Source organism: Rhinolophus ferrumequinum, chromosome 4 (assembly GCF_004115265.2).
Source record: "Rhinolophus ferrumequinum isolate MPI-CBG mRhiFer1 chromosome 4, mRhiFer1_v1.p, whole genome shotgun sequence".
Lineage (NCBI taxonomy): Eukaryota > Metazoa > Chordata > Mammalia > Chiroptera > Rhinolophidae > Rhinolophus > Rhinolophus ferrumequinum.
In genome coordinates this window covers 90,918,016-90,940,788 of record NC_046287.1, presented here as the reverse complement: position 1 = coordinate 90,940,788, position 22,773 = coordinate 90,918,016, and the positions used below count along the sequence as shown (strand labels likewise).

The window sequence follows — 22,773 nt, the reverse complement described above, 5'->3', positions numbered from 1 at the left end:
TCCATATATATGAGGTTACCTAAAATAGATTCATAGGAAAAAAAAAAGTAGAATGGTAATTTCTAGAAGCTGGGGAGCTGGGAGAAGGAAAGGGACTGACTGCTTTATTGAGTACAGAGTTTCAGATTTATAAAATGAAAAAGTTCTGGCAATCTGTTTCATGAGAGTATGAACACACTTAACACAACTGTACACTTAAAAATGGTTAAGAATGGAAATTTTGTTTTTTTTAATCACAATAAAAAAATTTTACGTTATTTATTCAATTATCCATAACTCAATATGGGAATTATTGAATATATATACACAGTTTAAAAACATTAAAAAATCCATTACAGTAATGCCTAAAAGCTTCTTAAAAGTATTTTAGATTCTACAAAAGTAAGATTGTTAAAAACATAGAATCCTACTTACCTGGGCTTGTCTCTTTTTTCTCTTTGTCTTTCAAAATCTCGTCCTCTGTCCTTTCCATCTCTTGGTTTTTCTTCTATCCTGTCTTTTACTTTATACTTTTCTTTGTATTTTTTCCCCAGAGCAATATCTTCCTGTATAGGAGGGGGTGGACTAGGAGTGCGAGGTCCTTTCTTTTTACTTTGGTTGCTTTTTGAATTCCTGAAAGTAACACAAAGCTATCATTAGAGGTCCACCTACTTCTGGATGGTCGATCAAATGGCTATTTTAAAAATTTTAACAAACCACATTTTAAAAATGGTAGCATTCCTTTCAATAACATGACTTTCATTGTTTTGTATACTAGTAATCAATATCTAGAAAAAAAAGAAATGAGCAAAGAAATAATTTACTTGCTACTTATTTCATTAACACTACTTACTAAATAATACTAAAAGGTATGTTTCTGAGACAGAGATGAAGTAGGAAGAGACTCTTTCAGGAAAGGAAATAACAAAATAAAACAATTGCAAACTCATTTTTGTTTTCTTAGCTTATACAGAAATGTAGATAAAGTATAAAATCACTTATAATTCTATTACTCAAGGATAGCTATTATTAACACCTTTGATATATGTTCACAGTTTTTCCATGTTTCTTTCCCCCTTCCACCTTTTCTTCCCATCACACACAATCCTATGCTTTCTAAATATTTTTTTCATAAATATTTTTTTTACTAAATATAGTATGGGTATCTTTCTATAACAAAATGTAGATTTAGTAATTATTATCATAGATTGTATAGAATTTCCTTGTATAGATATGCTCTATATAATGTCTTCAAACAAATAAGTTTTAGGTGGCTTCCACGTTTTTATCATTACAAAGAACACACAATTACATCATCAATACATGAAATCTTGAGCACTGTGAGTAACATTCATTTAAATCTTTGAGACTTGTTTAAGAAATCTTTCCCAACTCTTAGATCACAAAAACAATCCTTTAAAATTTTTAACTTTTTCTAGCACTCAGTGAGCTACTTCAATGTGAAGGCTAAAGTCTTTTACTCAATGACTTCTATTTTATTCCATCAATTCTCCATATGACCGAAGTCTCTCTGGTTTGCTTTATTATAATTAATGCATCTCCTGGAACTACCCTCCATGTCTTATTTTTGTTATTTCCATCTCTCCTTTTGCGTTCCAATTTCCTAAATATGTCTTCAAATTCAGTAATTTTTCTTTCAAGCAACTCTCACTCTAATTCTAAATTTGGCAATCTCATTATTCTGCTATTTTCAGTTTAACAATTGTTTTTCTTCCAAAATATCTTTGCTCACAGATGGCTTATATTTTTATCATCAGCTGCTCTCATCATGTCAATGCAATATCCTCTCAAATTGTACTAAAAATATTAATTAATTATTTTAATTTGTTTGTTTTCTGCAACACTGAGTGCTCAGTCTGATACTGAGTTTTTAAGTAGCCCTTTCTTTTCATATATTAAGTTATCACTAGCTACTCATTTCACTCTCTATTGATTTTTATAAATGAAGACCTGAGCCTAAATCCTCCTTGAGTTCTCTAAGCACAAGATTCCTTACTTATAAAAAGGTAACAGATAGTATCTTCCTCCAATTGCTGATAAAATTTAAAAGATAATAGTACAAAAGCAACTGACTTATGGTAGCCATTCAGAAAATTTAGTTCTCTTAGTCTTTTATTCCTATTTCTGATTATTATAGACAAGGTTAACTATCTAGCAAGTGAGAAATTATTAAATTATGAACAAATATATTTTTCATCTTTGTTTTCTGCCAAGAACTGTATCACATCTCACTGCATAATTTATAAGATGACTCAAATATTTTATGTATCTAACAGATAAGTGATAAATGTATGTATTTCTAAATATTTTTCCACTTAAATGACAAAAACTAATCAATAGTTACAATCTATCTCAAAAATCATTTTAAAAACCACTTTGAAGATAAATAGATGAATTCTTGATACAAATTGTATTTTCACATCACTTTTATCCTGGGCACAATGTTGAACCATGCTGTCTGGACTCTTCTGAAAACAGTTACGGCCAAATGACCAAGTTCACGCCAAAAGAATGTGAATGGAAGTGATGTACATCACTTACAGGCCTAACTAATAAAACTCTCATACTCCAGTCAGTTGTAAATTATACAACTAAATAAATGTAATATTCCAAATAATATTTTTCTTTGTACATTGCATTTTTTTCGAGTCCTCAAAACCCTAAGAAAGCAGAGCCATGATCTGAAGGAGCCTAGGTTACAGAATCTCCACGTATAGCAGAGCAACCTGTTAATCAGAAACACCAATTTTTACTTCACTTCAGTGAGAAATAAACTTCTGTGTATTAAATTCACATTTTGGGATTAAATTATTATAACAACCAGGATTATCCAAATACAGTCACTAAAGTACACAATTTCTTCACATTACTATAAAAAACATAGGTGATTGGAAAACACAATTATGTTACAGATATAGTGTTTTTGAGTGTCTTCCAACTGAATGGGGTCAAAATTGGTTTTGTATCTTCTGAAGTCAATAAGATCTTTCAACATTTTTTAAGTCAATCAATTATTCTTTAATGGCACATAGCCCACTTTCTATTTGTAGCATAGAGCTCAATTATCTACTTCTACCATTTTTAGATTTTTTTCCTCTCTCTCCCCAAAACTACTTCTTTTGAACAGCTTTTGACATACTCTATTCATCTTTGTACAAAGAGCTATATAGAAAACTTTACTTAATAAAAACTAAGAAATAACGTAGATGGTCAGAACACATAATACATTTGCTGATTCTAAGTCACACTTTTATCTCACATATCAGCATAAAACTTACTATCAGGCTATATCTCACAATGAATGTCAAAACTGCCAGCTGTTAGGGACAAGTTTGAGTTTTGTCTGTAAGTATCTCTGCCTCCTCAATGTGATAATCATGTAAGACCAAGGAGATTTTTTTGCCTGTCACCTCAGTTGACTTTCTGGCATTGGTTATAACACTCCATTGAACTTTAAGCTGAAATTCTAATCCTGAGTTGTTGCTTATGTCTTCAAACAGTTTATAGTATGATCCAGAAATGAAACTAAAAGTTGATTCGACACACTCTAGGTAATGTAAACTGCATAGCTCAAGAAATGCTGCACTCAATTCAATGTTTTCTTTCTAACTTTCATGTACTGTTTTTCAGGTCCTTCTGCTTCTATCATTAAATTAATGGTGCATCTTAAAGTTAACAACATCGTAGAATACAGGAAATATCACAGTTAAATCAATGTACTCATTCATTTAAAATATTCATCAAAAGATAAGTTACTATATAATAAAGCAGAAAAAGAAGACTATGTGAAATAGGATGAAACTAACCCCTCATCTAGTTATCAAAATTTTCTATGAAAAGATTAAATTTCAAAGATTTTATAAATTGAAATGAAAAGAAAATTTAAAAAGGGTATTTCTGGTATGCTGTTTTGGGGGAAAGTGAATGGAATTGAGGAACAATTCATTAATTGGTTAGCCAAGTGGAAAGAGAGCTATTGAAGGTGAATTCCACCACTTTTAGCTCAACTTCTTCCATATCTCTTACAATATTTACTCAATCCTAGGAGCAAAGGAGAGGACCAAGTCAACTTTACAGATGTCTTATTAAAATGCAAATCTCTACATAAAGTAGGTACTGTGGGGAGATCGAACAATGAACCATCAAGATCCCAATCTTTAAGGAGCTTAAATTTAATAGAGGTTGTAAAACATGTATGTCACAGCTAAAATATAAAGAAAACAACAATTAACATTAAGGGGGGTATAAATAAAATCTGATACATACACAAATGGAACAAAAATTATGTTCAGTAGGGAGAAATGGGGAAACAACAGAAAAGATAGAATTTGAGCTAGACATTGAAGGACTCAAGGTGTAAGAATTCAGGAGGAAGACTGGACAAAAATATGGGAAGACTGAAAGATCAAAGTATGAATCTCATTCTAAAAAATCTGAATTTCACTCAAGAGACGAAAACCACTGAGTTTTTCAATGGCATAATAAATTAACTGGAATTGTTCTCTTAAGATTTCTTACATCTGTAAAATAAATGGGTTAGGGTATCTGCATGAAAATGATTATTATGTGTGGGGAGTGGATACTAGATAAAGTCAATATGGTAAGTAGAATGATATAATAATCATCTAGGCAAAAATAACTAGAGTCTGAAATAGGGTTAAAGCCTCTAGGAACTAGAAGGAGTCAAATATGAGTTTCATTATGGGTTCGGATAAACAGGGTTTGCCAACTGGTCAGAAGTTGGGAAGAGGTTTTCATTTTGCTTTTTTCTTAAATAAAATTTGTGTATATACTTAAAATTTAAATAGTACAGAGTGACATTAAATGAAAAAGTATCTCCTGCCTTACTCTCAGTCCTTCAATGTAATAATACTTAATCTTATTTCTATTTTCACATCAACTGGCTACTACAATAATTCTAAATAATGTATTATTAGTGCTACGTATATACTATAAAGAATTTAATCTCTTGATCATGTACACAAGGAGACAAGAATTAAGTTCATTGTGTATAACTTTTAATAGCTAAAAATTAGAAACAACTTAAATGCTCAACAATGGAAAAGTAGATAAATATATAGCATAAATACTAAAAAGAATTCTACATATATCAATATAAATGAATGTAAAAAAAATGTCACCTGAAAAAAGCAAATTGCACTAGGAGTTATATTTGTATTAACATTAAATAAATGATGAAAATTATGTATTGCAAAATAATACATATTATGAAAGTATAAAGATACATGTACCAGTATAAAAACCAAATTCAAAAGGGAAAAACAGGAAATGTATCAGTTCTGTTTCATTTCTTAAAAAATAAAAGCTCTAAAGCATATGTAGATGTGACACACTTTTGTTTTATTCTAATTTCCTTTTAAACTGAAACATTTCACACTTTTTTTAAGGAAAAAAAAAGCTTACATTAAATACTGAATGTATTAAAAGTACTGTTCCATAATCTACTAAGCAATTCTTCTGACTATCACTTCAGCAAAAGCTAGTTCTTTTTGGCACTATTTATCACCCTACTGACCTCTGCTGGTCCAACAAGGGAGAGGATACCACAGTTGTCTTCCGGTCCTTCTTGCTAGTTGAAGATGACAATTTAGGGCTTGATTTTCGCTTTGGAGATTTGCTAGACTTTCTCAGAGAAGGTGATGGAGACAATTTTGATCTAATAACTTCTGGTGAAACCTTTCAAAAGAATTCAGTAGGTCAATTCAGAAACTCCTCCAATCGTGGTTGTTTTAATCAGGCAACAAAGCATGTGAGCATGTGTTCTTAAATCATACCAAACTTCAGATGAAACATTAAATGTTATGACACCATGTACTGATATTAACCTGACTTCTGAACCTGTGCTTTTAACTAATATGCTAGCTAACTGCCCTAAACAACACTAATACAAATAAAACTAGCTAACTGCTCTAAATAACACTAATACCAATAAAACGAATTAAAGTTATGAAATTTCAAAATCTCAAAAATTCACAAATTGTATTCAAATAAATTCTCTCTCTCTCTTTAGAAAAACAAGTATTCTAGAAATAGTAGGGCCCTAAAAACAGACATATGTAGATTCAAATCCCAGTTTACATTAGCTGGTGACTCTAGGCAACAGACCCCCAGTTTTGTTGACCTGTTCAATAGGAAAAATAAGTAACGTGAAGATTAAATGATTAACATATATGAAGTGACTGATATATAGCAAGTTCACCAGTGTATCAGTATCCTAATAAAATTCAGATGTAGCAAGCAGCTAATGAGTTCTCTGATCAATATCCATGTTGATATTAATTAATATATATTTCAATAGCATACCTCCTTTTTAATAATAATTTCTTCTCTCTTCTCCATGTTTTCTTGTTCCAGCTTCAGTAATTCCCTCTGTATCTTCTGACGCTTCATTTCCAATGACAACTCATGAACATAATCATAATTAATATCTCCATTGTCAGAATCTTTAAAATAAAAATTTCATTACTTGTCAGAAACTGTCACAATTATCTGTACCAAAAACTAGAGAATTTATTCAGCCAATTTTTATATAAATTAAAACGGTAGTCTTTTATTAGACTAACATAACTTCTAAAAGATAAAAGAAACACATACTGCTTTAATAAACAATTAAAATCAATATGGCTGATTTCTGTATGAAAAGCTAAACATTTTTAAGGTTCCTGGGTTTTCAAAGAGTGATTTGGGGTTGTCGGGTGTTGGGTTTTTAGTTAGGAGATGGAATTTTAAAAAAATAAAATTGTAACACTCAGCAATAAATTCTAAGCATTAAAAATACCAAAGCCTTCAATATTATATGATAAATATAAATAATATGAATCACTACCACCTTGATTTTCTTAAACATTCATTAATATTAAATAAAGGTCATACTAGGTGAGCAACATTGCTTCCATAGTTTTGTTTTTATTAGTGATACAACTGGTTTGTATCTAAATAAAAAGTTAAGCAATTTTAATACTAATTAATATGTACATGAGCTAATTTTTGAAGGATCTGTAACATTTTCATTACAAGTGATTTGTACCAGTCTCTTAAATTAGAACTGTTCATCTCTCAGTGGATCTGATACCATGTCTCTCATCTTTTCCAATGAAAAGAAAGTGAAAGTTGGTTAAGGGGAAGAAAAAAAAGAATGGTGTGCAGAACTATTTTATTATAACACACAAAAGTTTTCAGTGGCTACTGGCATTATCACCCAATTTGTCACCCTCATTTGCTGTAAATGCCAAGAAGCCTGGAAGGTGGGAATTTCGCTGACTTCTTTCCTAACACATGACCATGTTGGGCTTGACCTATTATAAATAGAGGTGCCTTCTCAAACTATACTTTTAGCATTTAAGATCACTATTTCTTAACCTGAAGTAAAGAAATAAAACGAAGGACTAAAAAACAACAAAGATAAATAATTCTATTTGCTTAAAGCACAAGAAAATGGACATCGTCATGCATAGGTAAAATACATTAGAATGTCAACTATCCATTGATGCTTGGGGACTGAGAGGAGATATATATATATATATACATACATGTGTGAATATATATATATACACACACATATATATATGTATGTATATCTACATACACATATATATATATTTCTTATGTGTGTGACTAAACTTGATTACTCGTCTTATATTGGAATATGACAATTTCTCAGAACACATATAAAATAGACTAAGTCACATTTTTCAATCAGAAAGCAATTATTAAAGGGCATATAGCTTTTACTAGATAAAATAATTAGAGATACTGAATTTAACTAAATGAATAATGGCTATCTCTAGTTACTACTTTACCCCCCATTAAGACATGTTACATTAATAAATAACAGGACTCAAAGATATGGTTTAACTGTGTTCTTAAATTATTAACAAATGGACGAAATTCCATAACCAAATACTAAGGGTAAAACAAAGACTAATTAATTGAGAAGAATGATTTACAGTATTTTTAAATTTTTAAAGGTATTATCATTAATGCTCTGCCCATCAAAACACTGCTACCTGGAAATATCACTAATACAGAATATATATGTAAGGAATGACAAAATGGCTTTCAGGTTTCAATCCCTGACTACCCGAAGAAGGGGATAGGGCTGTGAAGTTAAAATATATGTTAAAGTCCATGTACAACAGTTAATACATTTTGCTTAAAGGAAAAGCTTTCAAGTATTTACTCAGAAACTACTTGTTCTTATTTTATGCCTATCTATTATAATCAATAAAAAGATGTTCTCCTAATCTATAAGAGATAGGCAACAAAGTAGGCATACTGCAAGCAAGCCTCCCGACCAAAAACAAAAAATCAGAAAGTCAAAACATAGGATGGAACTCAAAAATAAGACACAGAAACCATTTAATAAATTTTAAAAAGTCTCTCATATATCTTACAGCTTGAGGTTATCATTACAATTGGCTTATAAAAACTCATTCACATAGATGATTCTAAGTCATCAGAAAATTAAATATAATTAGAATGGCAAATTCAAGAAGGCAAAGATTTTTAAGACTATGTAATAAAACTACATGCAATTCATAAAAAAAGTTGACATCCTTTATATGTAAAAAATTCTTACCAATAAAAAGAATGGACAAAGGATATAAAGAGGCAATCAAAAAAGAAATGCAAATGATACATAAATATGACATTTTCATGTATTAAAGAACCATTTTTTCTGGCATGCTATTTAGCAATTCATTTATTTTTTCAATCCTTCCATTTTACTTCTTCAGATTGATAGCAAATCATAAGCAGTACAAACAACTTCCCTATTTTAGGCATTGTGGTTTATATTTTATTTTTCAATTACACTTGACATACAACATTATATCAGTTTCAGGAATACAACATAGTGATTAGACATCTATATAACTTACTAAGTGATCACCTCAATAAATCTAGTACCCATCCATCTGACAGCATACATAGTTATTACAAGATAACTGACTATATATCTTATGCTAAACTTTACATCCTAATGACTATTTTGTAACTACCAATTATGTACTTCTTAATCCCTTCTCCTTATTCACCCATTCCTCCGGTCCCCTTTCTACCCTGAAACTATTAAAATGTTCTCGTTATAGTCTTTGTTTCAAGTCTATTTTGTCTATTGTAAGTATTGCTACCTCAGCTTTTTTTGCTCATTTCCATTTTCATGAAATATCTTTTTCCATCCCTTACTTTCAGTATATGTGTTTTTCGACCTGACATGAGTCTCTTGCAGGCAGCATTATGTAAGGGTCTTATTTTCTTATCCACTCAGTCACTGTATATCTTCTGATTGGAGCATTTAATCCACTTCATCTAATGTAATTGTTGATAGATATGAAGTTATTGCCATTTTAGTATCCATATTTTTTATCTTTTTTCTTCTTAAAGAAGTCCCTTTAACATTTCTTGTATTACTGGTTTGGTGGTATTGTATTACTTATTTAGCTTTTTCTTATCTGGGAAGCTCTGCTGAGTAATCTTGCTTGAGGGTACTTGTTTTTCATCACAGAGTATTTTGTGCCAATCCCTTCTGGCCTGCAAAATTTCTGTTGAGAAATTAGCTGACAGTCCTATGGGAGCCCTCTTGTAGGTAACTAACTGCTTTTCTCTTGCTGCTTTTAAGATTTTCTGTCTTTAACCTTTGACATTTTAAGTATGATGTGTCTTGGTGTGGGCCTCTTTGGATTCATCTTGATTGGCCTCTCTGCAATTCCTGGACTTACATGTCTTATTTCCTTCACCAGGTTACAGAAGTTTTCCTTCATTATTTCCTCAAATAGGTTTTCAATTCCTTACTCCATCTCTTCTCCTTCTGGTACCTCTGATACAAATGTTGGTACACTTGATGTTGTCCCAGAGGCCCTGTTACTGTCATTTTTTTTTTTGGGGGGGGGTTCTCTTTTCTTTTCCCTGTTCTAATTCAGTATTTTCTGCTACTTTATCTTCCAAATCGCTGATTCGATACTCTACTTCATCTAATCTACTGTTGATTCCCTCTAATGTATTACTTCAGCTACTGAAGTCTTCATTTCTGACTGGTTCTTTTTTATGTTTTCTATCTCCATTTTTATGTTTCCTATGTCCTTTTTCAAGTTCTTCCTGAGATCATTGATCCTTATAACTATCATCTAAAATTCTGCATTTGGTAGATTGCTTGTCTCCATTTTGTTTAGTTCTTTTTCTGGAGCTTTGTTTTTGAATTTGGGACATGTTTCTTTGCATCCCCATTTTTGCTGCCTCCTGGTGTTTGTTTCTATGTATTTGGTAGAGCTGCTGTATCTCCTTGTTTTAGTACAGTGGCCATATGTAGTAGGTATCCTGTGGGGCCCAGTGGCCTGGTAGCCCTGGTCATGAACTGGGTGCTCCTGGTTTGTCCCTTGTGTGGGTGTGGGCCCTCTCATTGAAGTTTAGCCTTGGTTGCTGTTTGCACAGCAACAGGAGGGACTAACCCTCAGGCTGATCGGTTGTGAGGACTGGCCATGACTATAGTGCAGGAGCTGTTGTGCAGGGACTGACCCTACAGCACAAGATTTGCTTTAGCAGGGCTCTGGTACCTGCCCAGTCTGCTCTTCAGGTGTGTTGTTTGTAGAGGTGGTTGGGTGGTGCTCTATTGTGGTCTGAAGCTGGCCACCTGGTGTGTTGGTTCTGGAACTTCCTAGGAGAGGCTCTATCACAACCCAAGGTCAGCCACTGCCTGTTCATTCCCCAAGGCCACTTGGCACGAGTTACAAAGTAATCTGCAGATGGATGCCACATGTGCTGTGCCTTAGAGGTTAAGGTGTGAACTGAGGCAGGGTGTCACTAGTGCCAGGCTTGGGGCTGCTTAGCCAGAGGTACAGGACATGCTGAGGCCAGATGCTACTTATTTGGGTTTTGTGAACCTTTGAGAGATTTTAGGAAATCCACAGCACAAGCCAAGAGAGGTCGTCTGTATAGAAAATCCACTGGAAGCAGCTTGGGTGGGCCTGCAGGTTGAGCGAGGCATAGTCTCAGGGAATCACCAGGTAGGGCAAATGGTGTTAGCTAGTTTAATGGAGACTCAGATACGGCAGCCGCCTGTGTCTGCATGCTTGGTGAGGGGAGGGCTCAACAAAGGAACAATGGTTTCTGCCAGCACTTCTGTCTGGGAAAAAGCTGCCCTTCCATTTCTTGCCCTGAAGCGAGACAATTCAGTTCTTCCCCATATGTTCCTGACACATTTCGAGCTGCTGCCCTCAGCACTAGGGTTCAGGGCTAGTAAGTCTATTAGTAAGTCAGTCTGTGGGTGGGCCCTTTAAGAGGAATGCCTGGGACTCCAGCTGCCCTCTAGCTCACCTAGCCACAGTTTCCACCGGTTTTCACAGCCGAAGTTGTGGGGACTTCTCTTCATGGCACTGGAACTCTGGGCTGGGGAGCCTGGAGTGGGGCTGACTCCTCAGGGGCAACATCCACAATCAAGATAGCCCTCCTGATTTTTAACCTCCATAAATGGGTGTGGTACCAGCCCATTCTGCATCTCTGCCCCTGCTACCAGTCTTGATATGGCTTCTGTTATGTCTTTATATACAGGACTTCTGTTCAGCTAAACTTCAGGTGATTCTCACTGGTGATTGTTCTAGTTAGTTGTAATTCTGATGTGGTCTTGAGAGGAGAAAAGCAAGGCATTTAGCTACTCCATCATATTAACTGGAAGCCCTAAAAAGCCATTTTTCCCCCCTAATTGTAATATTAGGTATTAGGCAAAGGTACATATAAAAGGTACGTTCATTCTCTGGTGTAGCAATGTAAATGTGGCAATATGGGTGAAAGCCTTAAAGAACATTCATACCCTTTAATATAACAATTTTACTTCTAGTAATCTACTGCATGCAAATAACCATACATACATAAAGTATATGTATAAGGATTAAAGACTATATATATATATATATATATATATATATATATATATATATGAGTACTTTCTTTTGTCTTTAATGTATACACTCTCATTATTAAAGTCTTAAACAATTCTTAAGTACACAGAGTAAAATATGAAATTCCCCTTATGCTCTTCCCACTACCACCCTTTCTCCAGGGATAACACTGTTAATAGTTTAGAGTTATAAGCACAAAAATAAGTCTTTATATTCATACTCTTTAAAACTATGGGGCAAAACCATACATACTACCCTACAGAAAGATCTTTCCATGTCATAGAGATCACACACCTTCATTTTAACACCTGTAAGGAATTTCGTAAGAACCTATCATAATTTATTTAACCAGTTTCTTTCTGACAAACAATACAGGTATTTTGATGTTATAAAACAATACTCCAGTGAACATTTTGATATTTACCTTGGTTCACAAATGCAAGTATTTCTTTAGGACAGATTTCTCAAACTAGATTTACTAGATCTAGGATAAGTATAATTTTTGTTTTTAATATGCTAAATTGTACTCCCAAACAGCTTTAAAAATAAATTCCCACTTGATAACATTAGTATTTTTCATTTCTGCTATTCTGATGAGTTAAAATGCCATCTCTTTATTTCCTTTGCCATTTTACTGTAGTAAGCCTGACCAATTATTGGCCATTTCTATTTCCTCTAAAATTATATATCCAATTTTTGAGGGTTTTTTTGACCATTTTTCAACTATCTTTTCCTTATATATCTGTGGAAGCTAATTACATGTTTTCATAGTGTTTTTATTATATGTTTATACATGTTACACGTCATGTATTTTCTTATAGTGTTCTATTTTTAATTTGTGTTTAGTTATACAGAAAATTTTAATCTTTGTGTAATCAAATCTCTTATGGCTTCTGAGTTTTATGCCTTACGTTACCAGGATGTATGAACCTACAAGATTACCAAAATATGTTCATACACTTTCTCTGTTACTGCAATGATACTTTTGCTTTTTATTTTACTGCATTCGTCTTACGGTAAACAAATAAAAGAAGTTTAAGAAACCAGATAAAAAACACAGACTTGGGGGTAGGAGGCTAGAAATATAGGAAGCAATCAAATAATGAAAAGTTTTATAGGTACAGTAAGAATTTGTATTTGATCCTGAAGGCAATGGGAAGTCAAGAGAATCCTAAACGGGAATAAAATGAACCAATTTATTCTTTTAAAAGCTCACTTTACAAAGCAAGTTGTACAATGATCAATAAATGTCCATTTATTCATTAGTCACTAGGGACATACACACTAAAACCACAATAAGATACCACTACATACCTCCAGAACGGCTCAGATGAAAAAGGCAAAAATCACCATGTGGGTAAGGACAACTATTTTTGATTTGATGTTATCTACTAAAGGTGAACATCTGCCCCAACAATCCTACTCCCAGGCATAAACTCAAAAGAAATGGGTACGTGATTACCAAAAGATATGATTAAGAATAGTAATAGCCCGAAACTGAAAATTAGTCAAATGTTTGTCAGTAGTAGAATGGATAAATTACTGTATATTCATATAGTGAAACACTGTAAAGCAATAAGAATTAATGAACTATAAGTGTGTGCAAAAAACAATACGGATTAATATACTACAAGCAAAAGAAACTAAACACAAAAAGAATACATGCTGTAGATTCCATTTATATGGAGCTCAAAAAAGACAAAACTAACTAATGGTGGTAGAAATCAGGACAGTAGGTACTTTTTGGAGGTAGGGGTTGGGAGGTTGTGACTAGAAAGCAACACAAGGTGGCTTATGGGACACTAGTAATTTTCTATTTACTGATTTGGGTGCTGGTTATACAAACCTGTTTGTAAACATTCAATGAGTTGAATACATGATTTATGTACCTTTCTGAATGCATACTATTATATTTTACTAAAAAAATAATTTTTAAAGATAATTCTGGCCTTCAAGTGGACAATGAATTAGCAGACGACTAACCTCAAGGCATGAGGTTAGGTTAGGTTAGGTTAGTTTGGTAATAAATTATCTCAAGAACTAGAATATTAGTAGTAATTTAGAGAAATAGATGGTTCTGAAAGACTTTCAGTAGGTAGAAATGTCTGGATTGAGGGGAAGGAGTATCAGCAACAACTCTGAGGCTTTTGGGAACCTAGTAGGAAAGTGGTGCGTGTAAGATACAGAACTCAGATGGAGAAAACAAGTTGGAAGATGCCTCAGTTGAGAGCTCCACATATTGGGGTCACTAAAACATAGATATTAATGATGCCCTAGGAGCATGATTTTATCTGGAAGGAAAAGTTAAAAATGAGAAAAGAAGGCATGGCAAAGGGAAAACAACAAAAAGTCTTAGATGCCACTTCTAGAGACAAGTGGTTCTCAGAATGGTCTGAGGACTCCTCGGGGCCCTTGAGACAATTTTAGGAGCCCCAGGAGATAAAAAAATATTTTTATAATACTACATTTGTCTAGTTAACTCACTCTCTCATGGGTTTTTCCAGAAGTTATGTGGTATGTGATAGTTAACAGACTGAATGCAGGGCAGATATGAAAATCTAGATGTCTTCTATTAAGCAAGACATTAAAAAGATTAGTAAAAACTTGTAAAACACTGTCACCTCTCACAAGTTTTATTTTTGTTTTGCAAAGCATACTTATTTTCCATAAAAGTGTATGTTAGGTTTATTATTGTCAGTGTTAAGTGAATTAATAAATAATTTAAAAATTTCAGATTCAGTTTCTAATATGGTGATTATTGAAACATAATTCTCAAAGACAAAAGCTCTTTGGGATCCTTTAAGAAGAGTGAAAAATGCCCTAAGACCAAAAGGTTTTGAGATATACTACTGTGTTTTCCTGAAAATAAGACCTAGTCGGACAATCAGCTCTAATGTGTCTTTTGGAGCAAAAATTAACATAAGACCCAGTATGTTATGTTATATTATGTTGTTTTGGTATGGTATGGTATGGTATGGTATATTATATCTGGTCTTATAGTAAAATAAGACTAGGTCTTATATTAATTTTTGCTCCAAAAGACGCATTAAAGCTGATTGTCCAGCTAGGTCTTATTTCCAGGGAAACACGATAAGTACAGACCAATTTCTTGTATGTATAGTTAAAACTGCTATTCAGATTAAAAATGCAGAAGGTAAATTTATGAAACCAATTCAGTGTAACTATCTGGGGATAGAGGTAACTAACTCCATGCTTCAATATTCTTTCAAACAAATACTTTTAAACCATGGAGAAACACAATGATCAAAACCTGTGAGTTTTAATCAACAGAAAACATAAACAGCCATGTGAATATTTTGTAAGGAAAAACCACTATGTAAGACATTTACTCACCTTTTAAAAGAATTTCATATATGAAAGGTTCTTATAGTACAAACCACTTTAGTTTTTTTAAGATGCTAGTCTAGCGTAAAGCCTTGGCAATCAACAGTTAAGGGATAGAATACAAGGAGTTTTTATATTAGACCAAAGGGCTTGAACAGGAAGACAGAAAACCAGAAGAGTGATAGATGGAAGCTAAAGGGAAAAGTATTTCAAGAAGACAGAGACTCTCAGATGTGTCATATGCTGTAGAAAGGTTACAGAAGAGGGAGACAAGAATGTCTCCATTTATTTAGCAAAGGGGGTTATCAGGGACCTTGAAGAAGTTTTAGTGAAAACTGAATAAGTATGAAGTGAAAAAGTAGAGACAGTAAAGTACAGAATTCTTTTAAGAATTTACTTGTAAAGTGGGGACAAGCAGGGTTATAGCTAAAAGTAACATAGGGAAAAGTAAAAACGTATCAAGATGGATTTTAAAGATATAAAAGAGAATGTATAATAAATGAACAAGACTGCAAAGGTGGGAGGAAATCAGACGCAGAATATAGGGGAATATAACCTTAAACAGCAGGAGGGAGGCCTCTTACACAGATTGAAAAGAAAATTAAAAAGTTTAAGTGTGAATAAAAAACTAGTTTGTAGGTGTAGTGGCCAGAAGTTGAGGGAGTTTGTCGATGAAGAGTTCTATCATCTCTGTGTAGTAAATAGCAAGCAGGACAAATGAAGAGATTGGAGATTTAAGGAGACGTTTTGAAAAAGTTACTATGAAGATAAGGAGAAAACTGACTTAGGCTTTTCTGAACCTTTTAAATTTTCAACAGTAAGCATGCATTATTGTAATGGGAATAGAGAAATTTTTATTTTTAAAGACAGGAAGTATCCAATACATTTCACAATGTTTTTTATTAAAAAATAATTAAAATGAAAAGAATGTTGGGTGTGTTAAGAGTTAATCCCTTACTATTTAGGAAAAGTTAGCTATCCAATCTTAAAGTCAAGGTTTGTAATATTTTATTTATATTAACTAATTAATCAATTACAGTGCACTATTATAGCTGCCTTTACTGCTATTTTGTAAGAGGTATTAGAGTGGCTTATGAGATGAACTAATCACAGTGAAGTTTCCTATTTATTCTTAGAATCAACTCTCCAACAGACAACACTGTCCAAAGATGGAATGCATTCCCTCAAAAAGTACTGATGTTCAAATTACTGGAGAGGCATTTAAGGGACGATTCAAGTATTGGTCTATAAGTTTCAGAGACTGTTCTTAAATATATTAGTAAATATTTTAGGCTTGTAGACAGCTCTTGGATGTCACAGTAATCAACTTATCTGTGGTAGCTCAAAAGCAGCCACAGAAAATATGTAACCAAGTGTGCATGGCTATGTTCCAATAAAACTTTATTTGCCAAAGCAGGTGGTTGAACCACAAGCTATAATTTTATACCCCTTAATTTCAGTTTTCAGCTTACTGCTGAAAGTTGCTTAAATTCTTTAACTCTTTAGTTTAGTCATATATAGAGTAGCAAAGCTACTGAATTAATTAGGTAATTATATAAATTATATTAAAACACCCAGCAAACCCAACACATTCAACAAATGTGAATTCCCTTTCTCTATAGTTGCTAGTGTGAGGCTATAGTGCTCACCTTCAAGAAGGTCACAGAGGTGGAGAACAGAGAATGTTCATTATGTAGAAAATAAATACTTATTTGTTAAGATAGTGACTCAAAGATGATTTTGCTAATTTTTCATAAACAAATTCCAGGTCTCAATTATCATCTGATTTGGATTGAAAGTCAACAATTTCTTGGAAATAATTTTTCTAAGTCCTTAAAGTTTAAAATCTTACTTATTTTCTGCCCTTGTTCTGCTATCATATGCCATTTTCTGTCTTATAACTCAATAAGGTAGAAATAAGTCAATAAGATGACTAAACCAATAGGGAGATCACAGCTGAAAAAATGTTTTGAAACCCACAAAAAGTCTGCAAAATGAATAATCAATAAATTGACCATATAAATAAAGCGTTTTTTTTTAAAACTCACCATCTCTATTAGTTTCCCATTCTACATTTTCTTCTTCACTCTCTGGAGTTCTCTCCTTAGTGATTTTTATGTCTTCCTTTTCCCTATGTCTCCCTCTTGAAGATTCTTTCTAAAAAATATATACATACATGCAAATTATTTTTAAAAATTATATGAGGTAATTATTGTAATACAAAATATTTCTAACTTTATTCATCTGTGTTTCATTAAAGAATCAGTTTTGCAGATAATCACTTATCCACTAAGTAGAGGAAGTGACAAGTTGTAGTGTGGCACCACAGTAAAAAGACCAAACTACATCTGTTTTACTAAAGAACAGCAATGTGGTAAATGTAAGTAGTTACTAAGACTTCAAAATATATGATACAAATCTAACATTAAAAAAAAAATTTTAATAGTATAATATGTAATAAGTTTCTACATGAAAATCACAGGGGAAAAGAGTTTAAAATAGATAAAATACAAAAGGATATGTAAGTGACTATATTAAAAAATTACTAAAAAAGGGCTACACTGTCACAGTAGACTCTCAAAAACAACTGCAGATCTAAGACTTATCACACACTAAAGTAATGACATTTTCTACACACCTAAAGATAAATCCAAACTCAGTAATTTTACATTGCCTTCAAAAAAGAGACTTTCCCTACTTTGATGAAACCAAAAATGATAGCTAAAATAGTTAGCAATTGTTGCTTGTATTACACCTAAAAAACAGGTTTTACACATCATTCCAGGTGTAACAGCAGCCTATACACAAAACAGGACAATAGTAATTCAGCTTATAAAATTTAATTAACTATCTTACTAAATAACAAAAAGACTGCAAACCACATTTTACTAAGTGGTAAGAAAATAAACCTAAGCAGTGTCATATAATTGTTATCTTCCCACCACAGTGTCTCACTTTTATTAACACTCTAAATTCTGACCATGAAAGCTACTAAAATACAAGGACATTAAGTGCTAAGAGTTCTTTATGGGTATTACCAGACATAAAATTTGCCTGCTAAAACACAAATTAATTTCTCTTTGAAGTGTTCCTTTAAAAAAAATTGTACATAATTGCCTTTAAAGTTTAAGGTATGAAGTCATGTTCCAAGTAGTAATTGCTAAATGACATATATGGCTGCTGATAAGACTACAGAGGCGGACATGAACCATTAAAAGATTAGACAAAGGTAGAACCAGACATGAAAAAAAATGGTAAAAGATCAAAAAAAGAAATAGCTCCTATTAATATGTTAAGACAAAAGAAAAAGAAGGAACACAGTCTATTTTTATTCTTAAAGTATATCCTGTGGAATACCAATGAAGAACTATTCTATATCCCATGCAACTTTTGAATGTTCTGTGGATTAAACCCACTATAACTGTTAGTGTGTACTTTATCAAAAAATTTTATAGGACATTATCTCCAAATTATTCAATATATTGTTCTTTGTCTACTTAAAGTATTGTGTAATATCCAGCTACAAATTTAGTTAAAAAGGGTTTCTTAGCAGTAATGTTTGTACTACAAAATAAACAAAACACGCTGCAAATTTATAACAATATTTTAAATAGATTTAGAACCAGAAATGTAATAATCTCAATATTTTGTTAATTTGTGTAAATATTTCATATTTACTCTATATATTGAAATTATGTAATTTTTGACTTGACTATTATTTTTCAATATGACTGACACTATTCCCAAACCACAAATACCTTCTATTAGTAACTACTAAAGACTGAATGCAGGCTTCAATATGTGGTGGAATTTCAAGTTAGGAGATGAGCTTTTTTATAATACTTTGTCACTATCCCACCTCAAATCATAAAATAGGAAATTATTTTGATAACACATATTAAGATGGTTCAGGTCAGTTAAAAAACGTTGTATTTCCTCATTTCTCCACAACAGTATATAACTTGTTTAGGCATGTTATTGTTGAAGTTACTTCCCCCTTTCTCTTATCATATGCAAATAAACAGAGTCTGGTATCACTTGTCCCATGTAGTATGGCCTGGTCTGTTCTTTCACCTTCCTGTCTTTCCTGAACAGAATGGCTTACCATCTTACTTCTCTTAAATGCGAATGGTAATTAGAAGTACAACCATTTACTTTACTATGTGTTCTAAATTAGTCATCCTAGGACATGTACATGTTGAAATATTTGATAAAGAACCAAAATGTTATAACCAGTACTCTTGGGAGAAGATATTTTAAGAATTTCTTCAGATTTCTAAATATATTAAGTAACACTGCCAGTAGGTTCTGGACCAGCAACCTGTGATCAAACATACTAGTATTTTTGCAGCAAAACATATGAATTCATCAATTGGGTAAAGACTATCATTAGCTTTATGTCAAGTAAGATCAGGTTTTGCCGCCAAGTAAGTCTATGCCTAACTGAGGAAAAACGTATGGTTTTAAAAGTGTTTACATTTCCGAAATACAATAAATGATTGTTGAGTTTTACTTTAAAATTATTTTCATTTTATTTTTACTTTATATCACATTTATACTCGTATTTATTTCTTAAAGACTGTGTGTATGGGCAGACTATATTCATTATGAATTTTATTTTTAGATAATAAGGAGGCATTACCAAGAATTTGATCTAAAAATAAGTGTTGAGGCCAAGAGAGTTGAAAACCAATATAATAACTGGATTAGCAACTACAATAATAAAATGTTAGGGGTCTTTGCAATTAATATAATCCAACCTCCTAACCAATGTAGAAAACTTTTTGTTAAATACTATATAGTTATAGAAGTCCTTTGTTAGAAGAATTTTAGGGAAAATTTTTTCTCCCCAAGTCTCCACTGATTGCTTTTCACTGTTACACCCCTTTACCCCATTGTCAGAGAGCTCCAATTAGAAAATTCTTTCTTACACTGATCACAATTTTCTTACCCCTCTCCAGAATTTCTACTGATTAGAACTACAGTTCTGATCTCTGGAATTGTGCAAAACAAATCTAACACTTCTTCCACATGATAGCCCTTTAGATATTTGAATGCTGTTACCAAACATCTTCAGTATCTTCATATACCAGGCTAAGATATCCCACAATGATCAATCATTAACATTTCACGATTTTCACACCCTTCATCACTCTGTCATCTTCTCTGGACACACTATTTTGCTGGTGTACTGAAATAAAACATGGTAACTAAAATTAATCTAGTCTTGCCAGAGAAGCAGAGTATATAATTCCACATCCCCTGGTGTAGAATTGAAGGAAACAGTTTTGGTGGAGTTTAAACAAACTATAATCTTATAAACTGTAAATTCAAACCACAATCTCACATAAAACAAAGTCTAGAAAATAGGGTAAACTTCAGGGCTGGGTGATTTAGTAACAAACTGGAATCTTAAGAGACCAAATTTTCTTATTGGTTTCCTTTTTTTCCTTTCTCACAACTCTGTTCCTAATGTTGACTTCACATTAAGGGATACTTCTTTTACCACAATAACAAGCAATCTAGGTTCCCCTGGTGTGCCTCTTTCCTATCACAAAATAAGAATTCTTCTCTTCAGTCTGAAAAAGCCAACCTGGTCACATCTCAATCAATACTTTAATAAGGCCTGGTTCTTGAATCAACTGAACTGGCAAGGAGAATGGGATTATTATGACTAGACTACAGTAATCAGGGCCCAGCTGTTAATCTGGGGTCACGTCTCAAAACCACAATGCAGCTATAAAAGGAAAAGGTAATGGAATGGATTCTGGGGAGTTCAAAATAATTTACACTACATCTTTGATACTACATTTCAACTCTTCAAAGTACAATGCCATATTTTTGACAACTGCACAGGTCATACCAAAACAGACTTTCCAATCTAGTAAACATTTTTTGTTCACCTTTACATTTCAGAGGAATCTAAGATCATTTTCCATTCTCCTGATGTACATTCTTTTACACATTCTCTAATCAGTGAAGGTCTCCTGGTAGTCACCACTCTCATTTTATCTTAAAATCTCTATTACATATCCTCATTCTTAAAAAATCATTTTGCTAGGTACATAAATATGGGTTGTCAGATTTATCTCAGCTCTTTGAAAATATTATTCCACTGTCTTTTGCCTTCAACTGTCATTCTATTTTTCCTTTGTAGGAGGATTTGCCTTTTTTCCCCTCAGGGTGTTTCCAATATTTTCTCTGTCCTTCTGATGTTTAGAAGTTTCAATATAATGTTCTACTTGGTATGTATTATGCTTTCTGTATCTGTAGATGTCTGTTTCATCAATTATGGAAAATTCTCAGCCACTATTTCTTTCAATATTGCCTTTCCTATATTCTAATTTTCCTGGAATTCCAAGCAGATGGATGTTAGATTTTCTATTTCCCCCACATTTTTGAACCTCTTCAATATTTTCTATAACCCTGTCGTCATGTGCAGCATTATCGATAAATTCTTCAGCTCCATCTTCCAATGCATCAATTCTCTCTTCACAGACTGGCCAAAGGCTTAAGTATTCTCTCACCACCTGTAGTACTAGTAAAAGTCTCAAGGTCACCACCAGCTTTCACATTTGCTGCTCAATCCTTGGTTTCAATTCTGTTTTTGTTTCTTGGTTTCTGCTGCTCTTTTGTGTTCTTGAGAAAGCAGCAATGCATTAAAAATGTGTTTGCTATCTCTTATCCAGGATCTAGTTTTATTCTAATGGGAGGATCCTTGAGTATATAGCCCAAAATAATGGTGAAAGGGGAAGTTAAAACTAAAACCTCTATAGAAATCATATCAAACTTTGCCTATTGTTTACAGTATAGCTAACTGGTTCCCCTTGGACCTATCTACAACTACTGTCAGTCCATAACACTCTATGCTATATTAGTACAATTGATATTTTGTGACTAAAAAGCAAGTCTATGTTTATCCCTAGCACAAATTTCTGCTTGATTATGATTGGGAGGAGAATATGCATTAGATTGAGACAAAAAAGATGAAAAGGGAAAAAAAATCTACTTAAACTACCTCTTCAATTTATCCTATATAATCTTACCTCTTAAAATAGATTTTCTTATATCTTTCCAAAATTACTTGATGAAACTTCCTTTGAGATTAATAGATAAAAATTATCTCAGAACATTTAGTCAAAGAATGACTCAATTATTTATATACCAACAAAGTTCTCCACTATTACTGTATTCATTTCAAAACATCTATATAAATTTGTCCATTACTAGCCTAAAGCTGTTATCATTCATAATAATAATTCCCTATTCTAATAAAGAATATAATATCAAGTTTTTAAACATTTAATGTTTTACAGAAAAGGTATTTTTCTTCACTGTCTTTATTTAAAAAAAGAGATTCCAAATCATATTGCTCTAAAAATATATTTAGTTTCACAGAACACGAACATCATCAAGGAATTTGTGAATTTTCTTTCAGCAGTACTAGAATTCAATCTTTTTTCAATTATACTTGACATTGAATATATTAGTTTCAGGTGTACAGCACAGTGCTTAG

At 32.6% G+C, this 22,773-nt stretch overlaps 1 protein-coding gene across 1 annotated transcript in view; it reads right to left on the bottom strand.

The window, feature by feature from the left end:
- The window catches only part of ZC3H13 (zinc finger CCCH-type containing 13), a 96,971-nt gene that overhangs the window by 50,016 nt on the left and 24,182 nt on the right, over window positions 1–22,773 (bottom strand). The window contains 4 exon segments of the mRNA XM_033104166.1: window positions 415–612; window positions 5,537–5,697; window positions 6,325–6,464; window positions 17,306–17,414. Of these exon segments, the coding sequence (XP_032960057.1) occupies window positions 415–612; window positions 5,537–5,697; window positions 6,325–6,464; window positions 17,306–17,414 (608 nt within the window).